At 31.2% G+C, this 16,947-nt stretch overlaps 1 protein-coding gene across 1 annotated transcript in view; it reads left to right on the forward strand.

Moving 5' to 3' along the window:
* Positions 1 to 16,947, forward strand: part of LOC118187971 (regulator of G protein signaling 7-like) — a 434,333-nt gene that overhangs the window by 217,400 nt on the left and 199,986 nt on the right. The window contains exons 7-8 of the mRNA XM_085818561.1: positions 1,355 to 1,436; positions 3,433 to 3,507. Coding sequence (XP_085674687.1) covers positions 1,355 to 1,436; positions 3,433 to 3,507 — 157 coding nt within the window. The remainder of the gene's footprint in view (positions 1 to 1,354; positions 1,437 to 3,432; positions 3,508 to 16,947) is intronic.

Below are 16,947 nucleotides of genomic sequence, written 5' to 3' on the forward strand. Positions count from 1 at the left end.
TTCTCAAGATCATCTAATAAGGCGGTAGCAAACATACTGAAATGCAGCAGGGTTTTTTCCCTGAAATCTTGAAAATTAAATTAAATTAATATATGCTTAGTCTATTTTTATACTAAACAAATATAATTCAGTAATATAAAGACTTTTTTTTATTTTCTTTTGTTAGTAATTTTTACTGCTAATATTTTTTTTAATTAAAGAAAGTAAAAGCACCCATCATGCCGATCTACTGTAGAATATATTTTCGAAGGAAATAGTTTACTGACGCTAATTTCCACATTAATTTGGATTTGTTTTAAAAGCAAAAATTTTTTAATGATTTATTAATAACATAATTTTGGCTAATGGAACGGAAACCCTGCTTCAAACCAAACCTCTGTTTTTCTGACCAAGCACTTCAGTTTTCACTTGGAGAACTATAATCTCACAGAAAGCGTTAAGAGTGCCAATAATGTCTGGATGTAGTTAAAATGAGTTTCAACGAAACTGTAGTCAGTAATAAACGTTTTATTTATCTGCGCTAACTTTTGCACTGGATTTTGTTATTTGCTTTGGCAAATATCTCGATACCAAACACCTTAAGCATGAACACAAATATCTCGCACAAATACCTAACACATTTCATAATTAGTATTAAAGAAAACTTAGTGATCAAAATCTAAAAGCATTTTGCATGTAACAAAACGGTAGAAAGAAGCAACCACTACTGCAGAGTATATTCTGTTTAAAAAATTGCCATTTTGAATTTTTTTAATATAATTGGTTTTACTTTATAAAGTCCTTTTCAAGACATAATGTATAAAACTTTCCGCTTCAGAAGAGTTCTCCTTAGAAAACTTTTAACCAGCTCCATGAAAATTTTTTAAGGATGTATTTTGCGTTCTCTTGAAATAATATTTGTTTGTTAGAGGCAGATAGCCGGAATAATATATTCGATTCATACTTTTGTTTTTACAATATTTTTACAATATTTATCTAGGGTTTTTATATATTTATCTAGGATAATTTTCACAACTACCTCAAGAATAATTAATAGCTTTAATTAGCAAACCGTAAACGAGAACATTATTAAGCATGAGATTTTTTATTTTATCCTGAAATCTTAAATATAGTCTTTTCAGATCAAAGTCACCTTCATAATAATACTTCTCATTTATAAAAGGGATGGATTTTTCCATAATTTTATTTTTCCATAATTTCAATATGAAGTTTAATTTTTTTCCTTTCTCTGCTCATTTTTAGTTGCTTGTATCGCTGTTTATTTTATTAGCAGAGACTAGGAATTACTTGTTTGTTTATTGTTTTAGCTGTAGACAAATATTTTGTATGATCCCTTCTTATCTTTCCTTTATAGAGTTGATAAAAAGAGAGATAAATTTGAAAGAAAAGTTCTGGATAGCCAAGAGAGAGCTTTTTGGGATGTGCATCGACCAGTGGTAAGTTTATCTCTCATTTTGCAGATTCAGAACTTTAAGCAATCTTTTCACTTTTGCTAATAGTAATGAAGTAGCGCAAGATACGAAGATCACGATGAAAGTTTTGAGGGACGTTAACCTTACCAATCGGGTGTGGTCATAGCAGTTTTCTCCAAAAGCAATGTACTTCTCTAGTCGAATTTCCCAAAGACTAATGCTTCAAACTATTCCTTTCTTGTAATTGATGAAAATTATGTTATTATAGCATCATATGTCTCATCTACACAATGAAAACGACGACCACTTAATTTTGTCTTAAATATTTTTCAAAAGTCACGCATAGCAAGGTTAGAAAAATAGGTTGGATGTTCTATTATTTTGCTGTGTTTCTCTCACACAGCCATCAGTCAGAATAAATTCGACCATAATTCTTGCTGAATGATAAAAGGCATTATCCTGGCGAAATATGATTCTCTTAATATTCATTTCTTGAAAGGTTTTTGAAAATAATATTTTCTTGAAATTACTTTTAGTGGTATATCAATCAGCTATAACTATCTTCTTTCTCTCTAATCTGGTGACTTTCAAGTTCTGTACTTCTGTAAACAGCAAACCTTTCTGATTTGTAGTTGCCTTTTCATCACTGTTGGTTAGGAGTCGCACGATTCAGTACTTTATGTTAATTATTTATGGGGAATACAATGGCAAATTAATTTTTTGTTTTGCAATTGTTCAAGAACAATTTTACATACAGCTGTGAATCCAGTGTTACGTTCTTTCTACATCATTTGGTAGGCAGATTACCATTGATTAAAAGATTTTGCATGTCCGACACATCTTGTGGGATCATTTTGGGATTTTGTGGGGTCATAACTGACACAAAATTCTTTCTGTACGTTCTCCATTCAGGAGAAAATTTACAATTCTGTGAGATTTTGTAAAGTATCTGAATACAGTGGCACGAGTTGGAACTTCATTTCATATACAAGTTGCAGACGTTAAAGACATCCTTACTAATTTATCACCGCTTTCACATCATAGAAAATCATAGCGTATTAATGTTACAACGTCAGCTCCATTCACCTTTCATTCAAACGTTTCTACGATATATAAAATGCAATTATTGGCTCAAAATATTGTATACGACATAAAAGAATTCTAATTCACATATCTTACGAATCATTGTTTTTAGCGCCTATTACTACATACCTTTGTTTCAAAAATTTCGGCTACCTTAATATCTACATTAAAGATTTTAGAAATATTATGAATCTGCCGAACAATTTAAGAAAATTTTAAATTTCATTTTTTCATAAAAAATTCTTCAGTGAATATAGGAAGGAAAATATTCATTTCAGTTTTAAAATTAGGTGAAATTAAATTTTAAATTATATTAATTTGATAGTATAGTTCCATGTATTTCGAAGGAATCTAACAAGAATCTTCCTTTTTTAGGGAAAAAATATTTTGCTTGCCTATGATATTCTGCCGTTGCTATATGCAGAATATTTCTGCATTTCTGCTTCTTGAAGAAGAAGGAACAGTGCAAGAAACCCTAAAAATGCAAAAACTTCTTTGGTAAAATTAGCATTAACTTAACGTTTAAAATTAAACATAATTTAGACTGATTCCGCATCCCCTTTAATCTGAATTTTACTTGATTTTCAAACTGTCCAAGTCTTTGAGTGCTAGTATGTAGAAGTACAGTTGTTATCAAAGCATAGAGTTAATAAGCTGTTATAAATAAAATAAGTAGTGTTTAAAATTTACATAAACAGGAATTATGAAAATAGTGCCGGAAGTAAGAACAAGAAATAGTTTTAAATTTCAGCTGATGTGCGTTGAAAAATCGTTTAGTGTTCTGATTTAAACAAAACAACGCTTGTTTTTGAATGAATGTTTAAAAAAAAATTGCTTGTTCTGCGCTATTAGGTAACCATAATGTATCTTTTATCAAATTCAATAAAATGTGGATATCAAAATGCTTTAGAAAAATATCTATCTGTTTTCATTCCAGCCTGGCTGTGTGAATACAACGGAAATTGATCTGAAGAAGGCTTTCAAAGTCAGTATGGCTCCAAGATACACAAAGGTAAGTAATTTCCTGAATACTCAAATAAAAGTGTCATTTTTACGTTAACATTCATATTTTTCCTTAGTAACAAAAGTTTTAGAAAAAGGAACAAAACTGAATACAAAAAAGAGCGTTGTTTATTATGACGCATTTAGGTTCGGTTTTCCATTTTTACTTTACATGTATATTTTATGGAAGTAGTATTCAGGATAGAATTTTGGTGGAAATTCTGTATTATTTTTCTGATAAAAAGTATCAAGCAAATAAAATGTTTGAGATTTTGGTAATAAAAAAATATTCAAGTATCCAATAGACAAAAGAACCTTAACATAGGAAATATGAAAAAATATTATATTTACCTAAGGATGCAAGGTAATATTTTCTTCTGATTAATATCAGAATAATTTACATTTGGGGAACTGGAGAATCCAACCTATGTAAGGTTACGTTTAGAAAAGTATAGTTTATTTATATACAACTTGAAAGTGAATTTATTTATTGGCAACACATAGCATTAGAGAATTATTTACATAAAGATTTAAGAAGAAATATTAGAACAGAATATTCTACATTCTTTAAATTTGTTACTTCAGAACAGTCCTATCTAGAAAAATGTTACTGGCAATTCATATAAGCAGGATCCCAAATCAGATCGTATAAAAACTGTTCAAATTCTTTTATACTTTTTCTATGAAACTAGACTTTTGAAACTCACTGCATAACACAAATTTCATAACTGAATAATTTGTCATCATTCTTATGGATCTACAGCGTATCATTCAGAATTATTCTTGCTTGTTCTTTTATTCTAATATACACTTGTGATATCGCGTTTTTCAAACTTATCTTTTAGCGCTGTAATAAACCCAATGATAAAAGTTTTACGTTAACAAATATTATTATCCTGGGGCATTACGGCATTCTGTAGATTTCTACTGAAACTATCGTTCCAGTTTATTTTCCAAAACTAAAAGTTTGCTTATAATTAAAATGGAGTGTTGATAAAATCTATAAAAAATATGAAAACATCAAAATATATTGCGAAGAAAATAAACATACGTAACTCCTTTAAAAAGATATTACAAAATATAATTTCATTATTACTACTAAATATCAATGCAAAATACCTATATAAATTGAAATGATTTCATTTCCTACAATATGGGATCACATATTTATAATCGTAGCATTGTTGCATTATAAGGATTAATTTTGCTTCATAAGGAATGAAAGTATTTTTGATCACTCACTTTTAACTAATATTTGCTTTCTAAGAGGTATCTGTATTTTTTTAAAGCTAATATTTGTCGGCTAGGGAAAGGGAATACTTACTCTATTAAAAACAATGAACGCTAAGAATCTTTTTAAATTGCACTTTAGTTTAAATCACCTGTATAATAAGCGGATGAGTGAAGCTCAACTGTTATCACTTTCAATAGTTAAAGTGTTTAGCTCATTCACTTTCCTCTATTATATTTGAATATTATTAATTATTTTATAGGTCACTTTATTATTTAATAACAGTTGGTATCATTTCGTTAGTTCTGCGGTAGAGAGAGACACTAGGTATTTTTTAGAAGCAGGCGAGATGAAAAACATGCAACGCCTTCTCCGGGAATCGAACCACAGACCTCTGGAATACGCGCCCAGCGTGCAGACCCCCACACCACAAAGCCTCGCCAAGAAGGCGGGAGATATACCTTATACTGCCAGATGAAGATTCTATGCCAATTGAATTTATTTTTCTGCCATTTGAAGAATCTATCCTTTAGTTTTTAGCAGAAATATTTTACATATCGTATAGTTGAAGAAACGCTTTTTCAAATTAAATTAAATTAACTTCAATCAATTAATTGAAGTTATTGAAGCTAAATTTTAATGAAGTTAAAATTAAATTAAACTTAGACGGAAGCAGGTTAAATTCCGTTCCATTGGTATGTGTGTGTATCTATATATATATATTCTACTAGAGGATTTTAACATGTACTTTGTTATATGTAGCTTTTTACAGGTGTTTTTATCCTTATAACTACTGCGTATTTTATATATAACTCCAGGTAACTGAAAGAACTTTCGGAAGAAGAAGATTAGTTTAGTTCAACGTTTCTTAAACTGTGGGGAACGACTGCCTGGGGGTCGCGAGACCCGCAGCACGGGTCGCGAAAACATTTAGCAGTTTTGATATTTCTTTAACTCATTATAATAATTTTATAACTACTCTTTTGGATATCGTGTAACTGCGTTACTATACACATATTGAACGTATTGAACAACTGAACATGCATACCTGTGTACCTTTGCAAAATGTGCGAATAATGTACTGTATAATATAGCACTCAGTACGAATAAGTATTCTGCATGAGTAATGTAATGTATTCAGCATGCTTTATGAATAATGTACTGTATAATTAAGCAGACTGTTAAGTACCATGTAATGTTACTCCGCACGTATAACTGTAGCTTCCAATATTATATAACTGTATAACTGCGCATGCATAACGGTGCGTGTATTATACCCCCTTGCGCATGCATAACTGTGAACACAATGTATGGATACTGTAATACAATTTAACTTCCTGTACGAATAAGCATCAACATCAATGTAAATATCTACTGCCCATGTATGACTAACACATTGAGTTTTGTTCCGCATGTTAAACGTAAGGTGCCTAGGTGCGTTCATGTTAAACATAGTGCGTTTTGATTCTCACGAGCTCTCATGTATTTATCGTTTTCTTATTTTAGTTTTATATGTTTAATGTAATGTGTGTGTTTAACATAATGTTTATATATGTTTTATGCTGTTTAATGTCGTATTGCGTGTACTTTGTATCGTGTACTGTTATATTTTGTATAGTGTGTGTTGAACTGTGTTTACTCTATGTATATTTATTTGTCATGTATTTCAAATGTGTATGCTTAAGCTGTATGTATGACTCACCATTAAGATGCCAAATCGTATGTCTACCAAGTATCCATCGTACACTTAAGACGCCCCTGTTTGGCCAAGTGAATAAACTCATTTTAATATGTCAATAAACTCCCGGGGCGGGCCTCTTGCGGTTCTAGGGAGTTGTTGCCTCTAGGTAGGGGAGGGCGTGGGACACATGCCTGTTTACCTCTGTTAAACATCAGGTGTCCCCGCCCTCCGTCACCTGTCAGTGTGTTATGAATTCCGCTGTTTTATATGCACTGTTACATATCGTATTTGAAGGTAATAAAGCGAGTATGAGCGAAAACATCAAATAAGTTTTCTAAAAGGTCAAATAATTTCGTTTATCATAATTATTCATTTAATGGCATTTCTTACAGATATTGTTCTCAAATGTTGTGAGTAACACAGAAAAGCTTTTCTTCTTATATCTTAACAGATGTCAGATTAAAGCTATAAGTTTCAATTCAGTAATTTATTGCTATCACTTTAGGAACGTTTTAAAAGTTGGCTGTCAGTAACTACTAAAACTAATATACAAAAGAAAATGCAATAGTTCCAACTAATGCTCTTATATTCATACGTCTGAAACAAGCGTCAACAACTACTAAAGCTGATATACAAAACAAGAATGAACTACTTTAAACAAATGCTCTTATTTTCGCACATCTGAAACAAGCAGTATTGGGCCACTCAGGAGTTTATTAATTCTAGGTTAAATTTCATTAAATATTTACATAAAGCTTACACACAAAAATCTCTTTGTTTAACAAGAAACTCTTAAAAATAATAACTTAACATAAACAGTAATAAAAATGAGGCAAAAGAACCATTTTTCAATTTTATTTATGTTCTACCTAAAATTTAAAGGCTACTATCTGCAAGAAACTTTTATTGGTTATACTTTAAAATTCAAACTTTTTCATACTGACATTTATTTCAAGTAATTCTACTATGTTATATTAACCACTACATACATAAAATGAAACATAAATAAATCGCGAAAACTTTTCAAGTTTTTCAAGTTTTCATGTATTTATCGTTTTCTTATTTTAGTTTTATATGTTTAATGTAATGTGTGTGTTTAACATAATGTTTATATATGTTTTATGCTGTTTAATGTCGTATTGCGTGTACTTTGTATCGTGTACTGTTATATTTTGTATAGTGTGTGTTGAACTGTGTTTACTCTATGTATATTTATTTGTCATGTATTTCAAATGTGTATGCTTAAGCTGTATGTATGACTCACCATTAAGATGCCAAATCGTATGTCTACCAAGTATCCATCGTACACTTAAGACGCCCCTGTTTGGCCAAGTGAATAAACTCATTTTAATATGTCAATAAACTCCCGGGGCGGGCCTCTTGCGGTTCTAGGGAGTTGTTGCCTCTAGGTAGGGGAGGGCGTGGGACACATGCCTGTTTACCTCTGTTAAACATCAGGTGTCCCCGCCCTCCGTCACCTGTCAGTGTGTTATGAATTCCGCTGTTTTATATGCACTGTTACATATCGTATTTGAAGGTAATAAAGCGAGTATGAGCGAAAACATCAAATAAGTTTTCTAAAAGGTCAAATAATTTCGTTTATCATAATTATTCATTTAATGGCATTTCTTACAGATATTGTTCTCAAATGTTGTGAGTAACACAGAAAAGCTTTTCTTCTTATATCTTAACAGATGTCAGATTAAAGCTATAAGTTTCAATTCAGTAATTTATTGCTATCACTTTAGGAACGTTTTAAAAGTTGGCTGTCAGTAACTACTAAAACTAATATACAAAAGAAAATGCAATAGTTCCAACTAATGCTCTTATATTCATACGTCTGAAACAAGCGTCAACAACTACTAAAGCTGATATACAAAACAAGAATGAACTACTTTAAACAAATGCTCTTATTTTCGCACATCTGAAACAAGCAGTATTGGGCCACTCAGGAGTTTATTAATTCTAGGTTAAATTTCATTAAATATTTACATAAAGCTTACACACAAAAATCTCTTTGTTTAACAAGAAACTCTTAAAAATAATAACTTAACATAAACAGTAATAAAAATGAGGCAAAAGAACCATTTTTCAATTTTATTTATGTTCTACCTAAAATTTAAAGGCTACTATCTGCAAGAAACTTTTATTGGTTATACTTTAAAATTCAAACTTTTTCATACTGACATTTATTTCAAGTAATTCTACTATGTTATATTAACCACTACATACATAAAATGAAACATAAATAAATCGCGAAAACTTTTCAAGTTTTAACATTCCACATATATATGTACATATAAAAAGATAGATAGATAGAAATATATATATATATACACCCTTTAAACACAAATAAAGGTAAAGAAATTAGAAGGCATTGCATTTTGATAAAGTTTTTCAATCATGGAAGACGTATTTAAAACTATCTTCATACAAACTTCTCACACGGTGCAGATGTTCTTCGGTTACTGTGGTTCTGACCGATGAGCAGAATGTTTCTTATTTTAGACGTATTCAATTTCAGCTTCGGAAAACAGCTATTCACTTGTTAATGTATTCTTAAATAAAATGATTATTCCTATTGAAAAATTTCGTAACCGAGGGTGTTTATCTTTTAAAACGTACGAAAAAAGATTAATCAAATTTGTATTTCCAAATCTTTGAATAAGAAATATATCAAAGTGTAAATGAAATAGATCCATTTATGTATTTCCCTTTGCGTATTTCCTGAGGCGTTTCTTAGAGTCGTTTTTGATAGAAATGAAATGATTTAAAATTATACTAAAAAATATTAATATCTTAAACCTTTGTACAAGTTCTTATCATAATAATTGATGCTATAAAAGATGGTAATTAATTTACGGAAAACGTACAATTGATTGGAGAGCCGCCAGTTTTAGAACTCTCACTTAACAGATTAACCAATTAAATTTAAAAGCAATAAACATTTTTCTTAGTATTAAACTCATCTTATGACTGCTATAAATTAAAAGGGATTTAATTTATAAAATATTCAACTGATAATTTTTATCAACACCTGCTGTATTATAACTAATAAAAGATGTTTCTCAGTGTTACGAATTTTGTATTTAGATTGGTAATTTTAATAGAATTATAATTAAAATTGATGTATTTTTCTGTGTAATGTAAAGCTAGACAAATTTAAAGAGAAAGCTATGCCGGAAGAATAAGAAGACAGGGGCACGTGCGTTTAAAATTCAGTAAATGGGTATCTCGGTAATTTGTATTGAAATTAAATAAATGCAATTGACCACTATATTAGCTGTAACTGGAATTCCACCCTCGTATTGCTTTCGTGTAATTTCGAGAAGTAGAAAGTACTAGAAATATCGCGCGGCTGGTTGAAAACTATTTAAAGCCGAAGAGAGAGCGTCTGCTCTCGGTTGTTTAGTCAACTGCTGTTGTTATTGCTTCGAGTTCAGTGGAGATAGGATTAGCTTTCTCTTTAGATGCGCCTTACATTGCGTAGTTTTCAACGTTCTTAGAAATTTGATATGTAGCTAGTGATTATACTGTGTCACACTGCGAACAATTGTACCGCTATTTCTGTGGAAATTACAGAGTTCTGAAATATTTCTTTTGATAAAAAGAAATTTTTATCAACCTATTATCGTTAGACTTATGCATTATGGGACTTGTGCATTTAATCTAAAGTGATCACGTACGTACGAAACATAAGGCTATCTATTACGTACTTATTGCAGAATCATTTGATTTCTAGAAGTCTTTTATACTATGAAGTCTTCTATAAATAACACAAAATATTCTCACGAGGTACTAACTCGCATGAATTTCTCACGCGATGTACTGTTTTATGGCAGTAAATATGAATTATAAATTTAACTTTCATTGAAAGAATCACTTACAAATAATTTCAGATTTTTGGAGAAATTTTATCTCCTGTATACTTTTTTCTATGCGCTTATTTCCGTAACCTAAGTTTTAACCATGAAAATATGCGATAGATCAATATAATTTATAATACATAATTTTTTAACTTTGTAGAACTATAAGTTATTTATTTGAAGCAGGAAACATAAAAAATCAACTGTGCTCTCGCTGGGCTTGAACCCCACCTCTTCCGTTTATCATCTTGATGTGCTACCAGTTAGATCACGAGAATGCGCCACGAGGAGAAGGCGAACGTTCATTGTAACGTAAAATAAGTTTATAAAGATTTCTTCAGGGAAAATAATAAGAACAAAGTTATTATTTCATTACAATATACCCGTATGTAATCTTAAGGCCATGAACAAGCTCTTTGGAGTTTTCTATTTCAAAGACACTTATATGTTGCTTAATTTCATTTGCATCTCAAAAGCAGGACTCAAGTAGTTATAGGAAAAATTCAATGAGATTTAAGGTTATTCGTAATTAAATTAAAAACTAACAGTTTAATGCCAGTATGCTTTGAGAGTTATTTCCAAATTTAACACATAATGAGCAGTAAAACCTTAAACTTCTTAAGACTGCAAACTACCAATGCGCTTCAATGATGGTGTTTAATTATCCTCCTATTATGAAAGACCTGCGATAATACGTTGTTCTCAAGGAACATGTACTGAAGCCCAGAAGATGGCAAAGTATGCGAATCTACTGTAAAAGTTATGAAATGAGTATTTCTGCATTGAAAACGAACTAAAATATTTAATGACTGAAAACAAATCTCTATTTAATTAATGCAATACTCAAGAAGACTTAATGCAGTCATTTGTATATGGAAAAAGATTATCCGAATTTCTATTGCTTCCAATAAGGTCTCTTGCCAACACATGGATAAATGTGACTAAATTTCTTAGATATCCATTAAATCTACCAAGATTTTATGAAATTCTGCTACGGTGCATAAAACCACTTATGCTATTTTTAGTACATGCAAAACACAATAGTCCTTTTATAGTGTTCTGCTCCGAGTATTAAATAAATCATATATGTAAACGAACAAAACTCAGATTTTATTCGAGAAACGCAGTTTATTATTCTGCATTCAGTACTTTTCACTTAGAAATGGCAAAGAAATAAAATTTCATTCTTCGTCCACACAGATTTTTCTTGAGATATAAAATACAGGGAGTACCTAAATCAGCTTTTGTTGAAATACGCAGTCTGCGTCTACACTTGGTACCACTCGTTAGGCTATTTTTACCCGTTATCCTTTCAAGCAGTTATTTACTTTTTAAAGTATATGAACACTTGACCGTTTCTTACAAAATGGAGATAGTTTTCGTTGCTATTTTATATTTGTATTCTCCTCGATTCGAACATCTTTTATAAAAGGAAATATTTTATTTTGGTGTATGTATAATAGGTATTTTCTCATGAAAAATATATATTTGTGCTCACGAATGATATGTTAATTAAAAACGTCGAAATTGAATTTTTTAGACATTCATGTAGACATTTCAGGATGCGTAAGTACAAAAGCTGTTATTTAAAAACGTCATATATTCAATTTCTCTTTTTAAAGAAAAATTATATCTACTCTTTTCATATAATGAAACCACCACTTGACTATTTAAGTAATGCTACAAAAGAAAGAATATGCGATAATCTTTATATTGTTATAAAATTTCGTTATTAATCTTACGATTTTTATGACACTTATTTTGCACAGGCCAGAAGAATTGGAGAGAAATTAGGTAACCAAGTTTTATAACATTTTACGTTCATTGTACATTTTATAATTAATATTTATAATATAACTGAAAAGGCTCATCTATCAGGAAGCATCAAAATATTTTTAAGATGTCTGGGCGCTATTCAATACGTTTTGAAACCTAACACTCTTATTAATGATAGATGTTTAAAATTACTTTCTAAATTTCGATGTAAGTTCTCTTGAAATCAATAGCATTGTGAACTATTTAGCATGAAATTCGAACGAGGATAATTTGTCACAGTCTTCAAATCATAACTGAACTGAACCCTTTAAATCATCAGCGTCACTGCAACGTTCACTTCGCAGATGCAGTTTCATGTTTCAGATCCAGAAGGATAAAGTCAGAGTCAGGTCTGGTATACTAGTTTAAGAAGCGTATAGCTGAATACTAGTTTAAGAGCTATACACCTTGTGGGGTGAAGCGTTTTTATGTAAAAGCAATATTTTTATGCTGAGCTGACTTGAGTTTTACTTTAATATATCAACAGAATCAAGTCAACAGATTAACATATTAGATACATTATATTGTCTTTCACAAACTGAGCTTGACATTAGAAGTCTGTTTAGTGAATAATTACTAAGTCTTACAAGACTACAATGTCAGGAGAAGGTGTAAAGAACCCTTTGTTAAATAAAATTCACAGATGGCACCAGCTCGTGCTTACAAAAGCCATTTATTCTTTTGCGTCATTTATTCTTTTGGCTTAACTTTCTTTCTTTCCACCGATAGCGAGGTAGCCGGTCCACTGGGTAGTTAGCATATCGGCCAGATAGCCCCGCTAACGGAAATAACTTGATCAACATAACACACTTACTATATATACATATTGTTCTCAAGACGAGTGCTGGGGGCAGTGCAAACAAATGCTGGACGAGACGATAGTAGTGATGGAAGAAGGGTGCATTGCGAGTGAGAAAAACAATTTCAGTTCAAATATCTTAAAATTAACATAACTGCGTCACTGATTAGCTATCGCGCAAGGCCTAATCGCAATAATAGCTCAACGCCAGAGAAATCTAATCGCTAGAAAATCAAAGATAGCAACGTGGCCTTCAGGCAGGCAGAACAGGCTCTGATTTCGCCTTCCAAAGCCTTCCCTTATTCCTAACTTCTTTCTGTTTAATTTAAATACATGCGCGCAAATTGATTTGCATTCTGGCAAGAAAGTGTGAGTTGAAACCAAGAGCGACGATAAAGCTACTTCAACGTAAAATAACTGTTAAGTAAGTAAATTAAATAAATCCCCACAGCATGTTACCATAACATTATGTTGCCTTATAACCAGTAAGTTGTAATTCCTCTTTAAACTCAAAAATGTTACCCAGATCGTCTCGCCGATTTCTAAATTTTGATATTATGGTTTTGTAGAAATTTGCTATGGCTCCAAATTTCGTGGTTTTGCTCTGTTTCTGTGCCAAATCCAGATTTTATCGCATGACATTAAAATTTTTATTGGTGTTTATTATGGCCAGAAATTCTAATTTTATTCCACATTTCTTTAGTTAACGTCAATGTGTTCGGTACCTATATGGCCCAGATCTTTGACATTTCTATGTTTCTCGCATTTTTTGTTTCACTGATACGCTTATTTCCGTGGTAATCTAACAAACTGTCTCTCCTTAATTCTCTGTCATATACTTTTCCACTTCAGTTCATATTTTTCAGTGGTTACATCCACACCGCGCCCTGATACGGGATCATCTCTGGTTAACGTTTCCCGCTGTGTAATCATGGCAACATACTCTTTAATAGTGACCTGTGCCATATTTAGTCAGCCATTTAGATGAATAGTAATTCAGTGTCTTGCACCAACTACCAACACCACAGAATAGCTGTAGCTTTAACACTGTATTAAGTACCAGGTTTGTATGCATGTTTATGTCTTTATGCACAATGGCCACGTATGGTTATCTAGATAAAGGTGGACGTGGCGCTATACCGATTAACCGTATTGGTAGAGGGGTGGTTCCCACGTCTCCGTCGCATGTCGCATATATCGCCATTGACCGATACTGCTTTTCCGATACTGGTCGTTGTGTCTATAGGGATACAGGATCTGCAGATCTTTATATAATGAAATGCACCTTAATGAAACAATATCATGTTGTATTTTCTACAACTAATATAATTTTTTAACTAATGTCGTGCGTCATTTATTCAAACAGAGCATCTGCGTAGGTCATGTGATGCGTGATTCATCTAAATATAAATTTTCGTTCTTTTTGCAAGTCATCTTACATAAATGAACATTTCGTTAGAACTGGACTCTTCGCACGAGTTATGTAACATAGAATTTATCGCTTTTATACTTATGTGTGTCTAGTTTCGTTAATAAATCGGTATTCCTCATACCTTATTATCCTAATTATTGGCCCTGAGATCACTTGCTTTAACTTATAACAATGAAATATATTATTATTCCTTTTAAGTATTCTTTATTAAAGTAAAACACCTTGTTCTTAAAATTTGTAAAATTATGAACCTACTTTGTGCATTGGGAAACGATATGTGGCGAAACGTTTAGAAATATGACTATAATGGTAGCATATTTACTTGTTCTTTTATAATTTCATTATTTTATTTATAAGCTCGCAGATAATAGCTTTCTTTTATAAGCTTAAGTTGTCAAGGCCTAATATTAAGATATTATGACGTTTCTGAATATTATTTATACCATTTTATGAATGTTTAATCGAACTTTATGAGCTTCATGAAATGTGGACTTTATGAACTTTTATTTACTTTTATTTGACTTTTAATGCCATTGAATTCTATTTTAATCTCAGTTTATTATTTCTTAATCTTTATTTATTCAGGTATGTTTCAAAATTTATAGACTTAAATTATGCATTGAAATATAAAAATGTAAAAAAAAGTGTTATTAAATAAAAAGTATAATTAATGATGAATATGGACAATCCTGTTAACCTTGGCACAGACCAGGTATCCCCGTTTGTCATCCATTGAACTGAACTGTATAGTCATACAACAATAGCAAGGGTGTCTTCAGCGCATGCATATAAATCTGAGACTGTGTAAAAGGGAATGTGACTTTTAATTTATTCGTAAAGCAAAATTCTTAGTAATTACTTTAAATGTGCACTTTTGCATAGTGTTTTATTCAGACTCTGAAATTCAAAAGGGAACGAGATGCGTGTTTTTATGTCTTCTTTAATTCTGCTTCTGCATGCTATATCAATATACCAGCATCATTCATGACATAACGTACTTCAGTAGGGCAAAGGAAAATGTTTCTTTGTCCTTTTCTCCCTTAACGTGAGATAATTGACCATTTCTTTTTCTAACTGAATGCCGTCGCAGCATAGTATTTAAGGAGAAGAAATGAGTGTTCGTTGTTTAGCAATGAATTTAGCACACATTTTATTACATTTTAGGCATTACTTTAAGCATAGGCGAGTTTTCTGCTGCGAAATTTACAATTAAGTTTAAAGTTATTTATTTAAAGTTGACTTGTTTTAAAGATTTTTATAAGTATTTCGCAGCATCTTTCAAAACGCTGCATGAAAATGTATTTAGCCTGCCATATTAAGAGAAGCATTTCTTTTTTAGACATTCGAAGCATAGCTGAAAATGAAACAGAGAAGCTTTTAAAGGATTTAATTCGACCGATATTTAGATTTTGATCATTTTCTGAAAACACATTACTTAAAACTGATCAGATTTAAGGGCACATGCAGTAAATATAAGGGTAAAAATACGAGATATACTAAAATTACATAATGCAAGAAAACTAGCTAGTTAATCGTTTATGATGTTATGAATTTTTTTTCATAATAAGTGGTAAATTATGCATTTAACAAATACATTGCATTATTAGTGTTTATTTTAAGACATGTACTCGTAAAATGCACAGATGAAAACTTTAACTAAGCCAACGTCCGGTTTCGGTACTTTTTAATGTTTTGTGTGAAATCGTAATTCTAGGCATAGCAGTCTAGAATGCCTAGAATTAAGATTTAGAAGTATTCTAGGCATATCCATACAAGAAACAGAACGAATGACTGAATTTTCGTGGGAAGAGTAAAATGCGTGCAGCTGAAGAGGAAAATTCTCCTTGTTAAAATGCGAATTTAAAAAGAAATTTTTATGGTGCGCATTTGGTCAAAATGTTTATAAATGGATTAGAAGCCAAAAAAAAAAAAAATGCACATATCTCAGTGGGAAGAACAATAATTTTCTTTCAACTGAGATATAAGTGCATTTTTGTTCTTCTCTGTATGAAAATATTTATTTTTGTTTTATCATCTTCCTGGTCTGCATAGCCGAGGTTGACGAGTCTGAATAGCAGGATGAGGATTTGAATCCCGTGTAAGAACTGGTTAGTTATGCGTTCTTACTCCTTCTCGCGAGCGTACTATTCTATCAACCCTAGCACCGCTAATGCTATCCCGTACAACATTGTCGCTGATGAGACGGCTATTGTATTGGAGTTGTAGTATTGCTATTGTAGTATTCCAGTTGTAGTATTGGAATACTTTTAGAACGTATGTACTATGTACTCGCACATAGTATGAGTATATTCTTTATCACCTTATAAAGAATTGATCTTAGTAAACTAAGGACATTAAAATATACTATTCGATATACAGCTGTAAACTTTATAAGCGTACTATAATAAAAGCAATAAAATATTAAACGGATTGATAAAATATGTATGCCTTCATAAAACAAGAGCTATCTTAATCAGACTGCTGATTACAAAAATAGATAAAATTGCGTAAAATTTATAAATTTAAGTAAAAGTAGAAAAAGCAGGCTCAGCTCAGCATGGATATTCCTCATTGCTTGAACTTAATGGTTTTATAAACTCCATTTAAAAGACTATATGAATGCCAT

This window comes from Stegodyphus dumicola, chromosome 6 (assembly GCF_044657685.1).
Source record: "Stegodyphus dumicola isolate Sdum_Otavi_A_Nest chromosome 6, ASM4465768v1".
NCBI classification, from domain to species: domain Eukaryota; kingdom Metazoa; phylum Arthropoda; class Arachnida; order Araneae; family Eresidae; genus Stegodyphus; species Stegodyphus dumicola.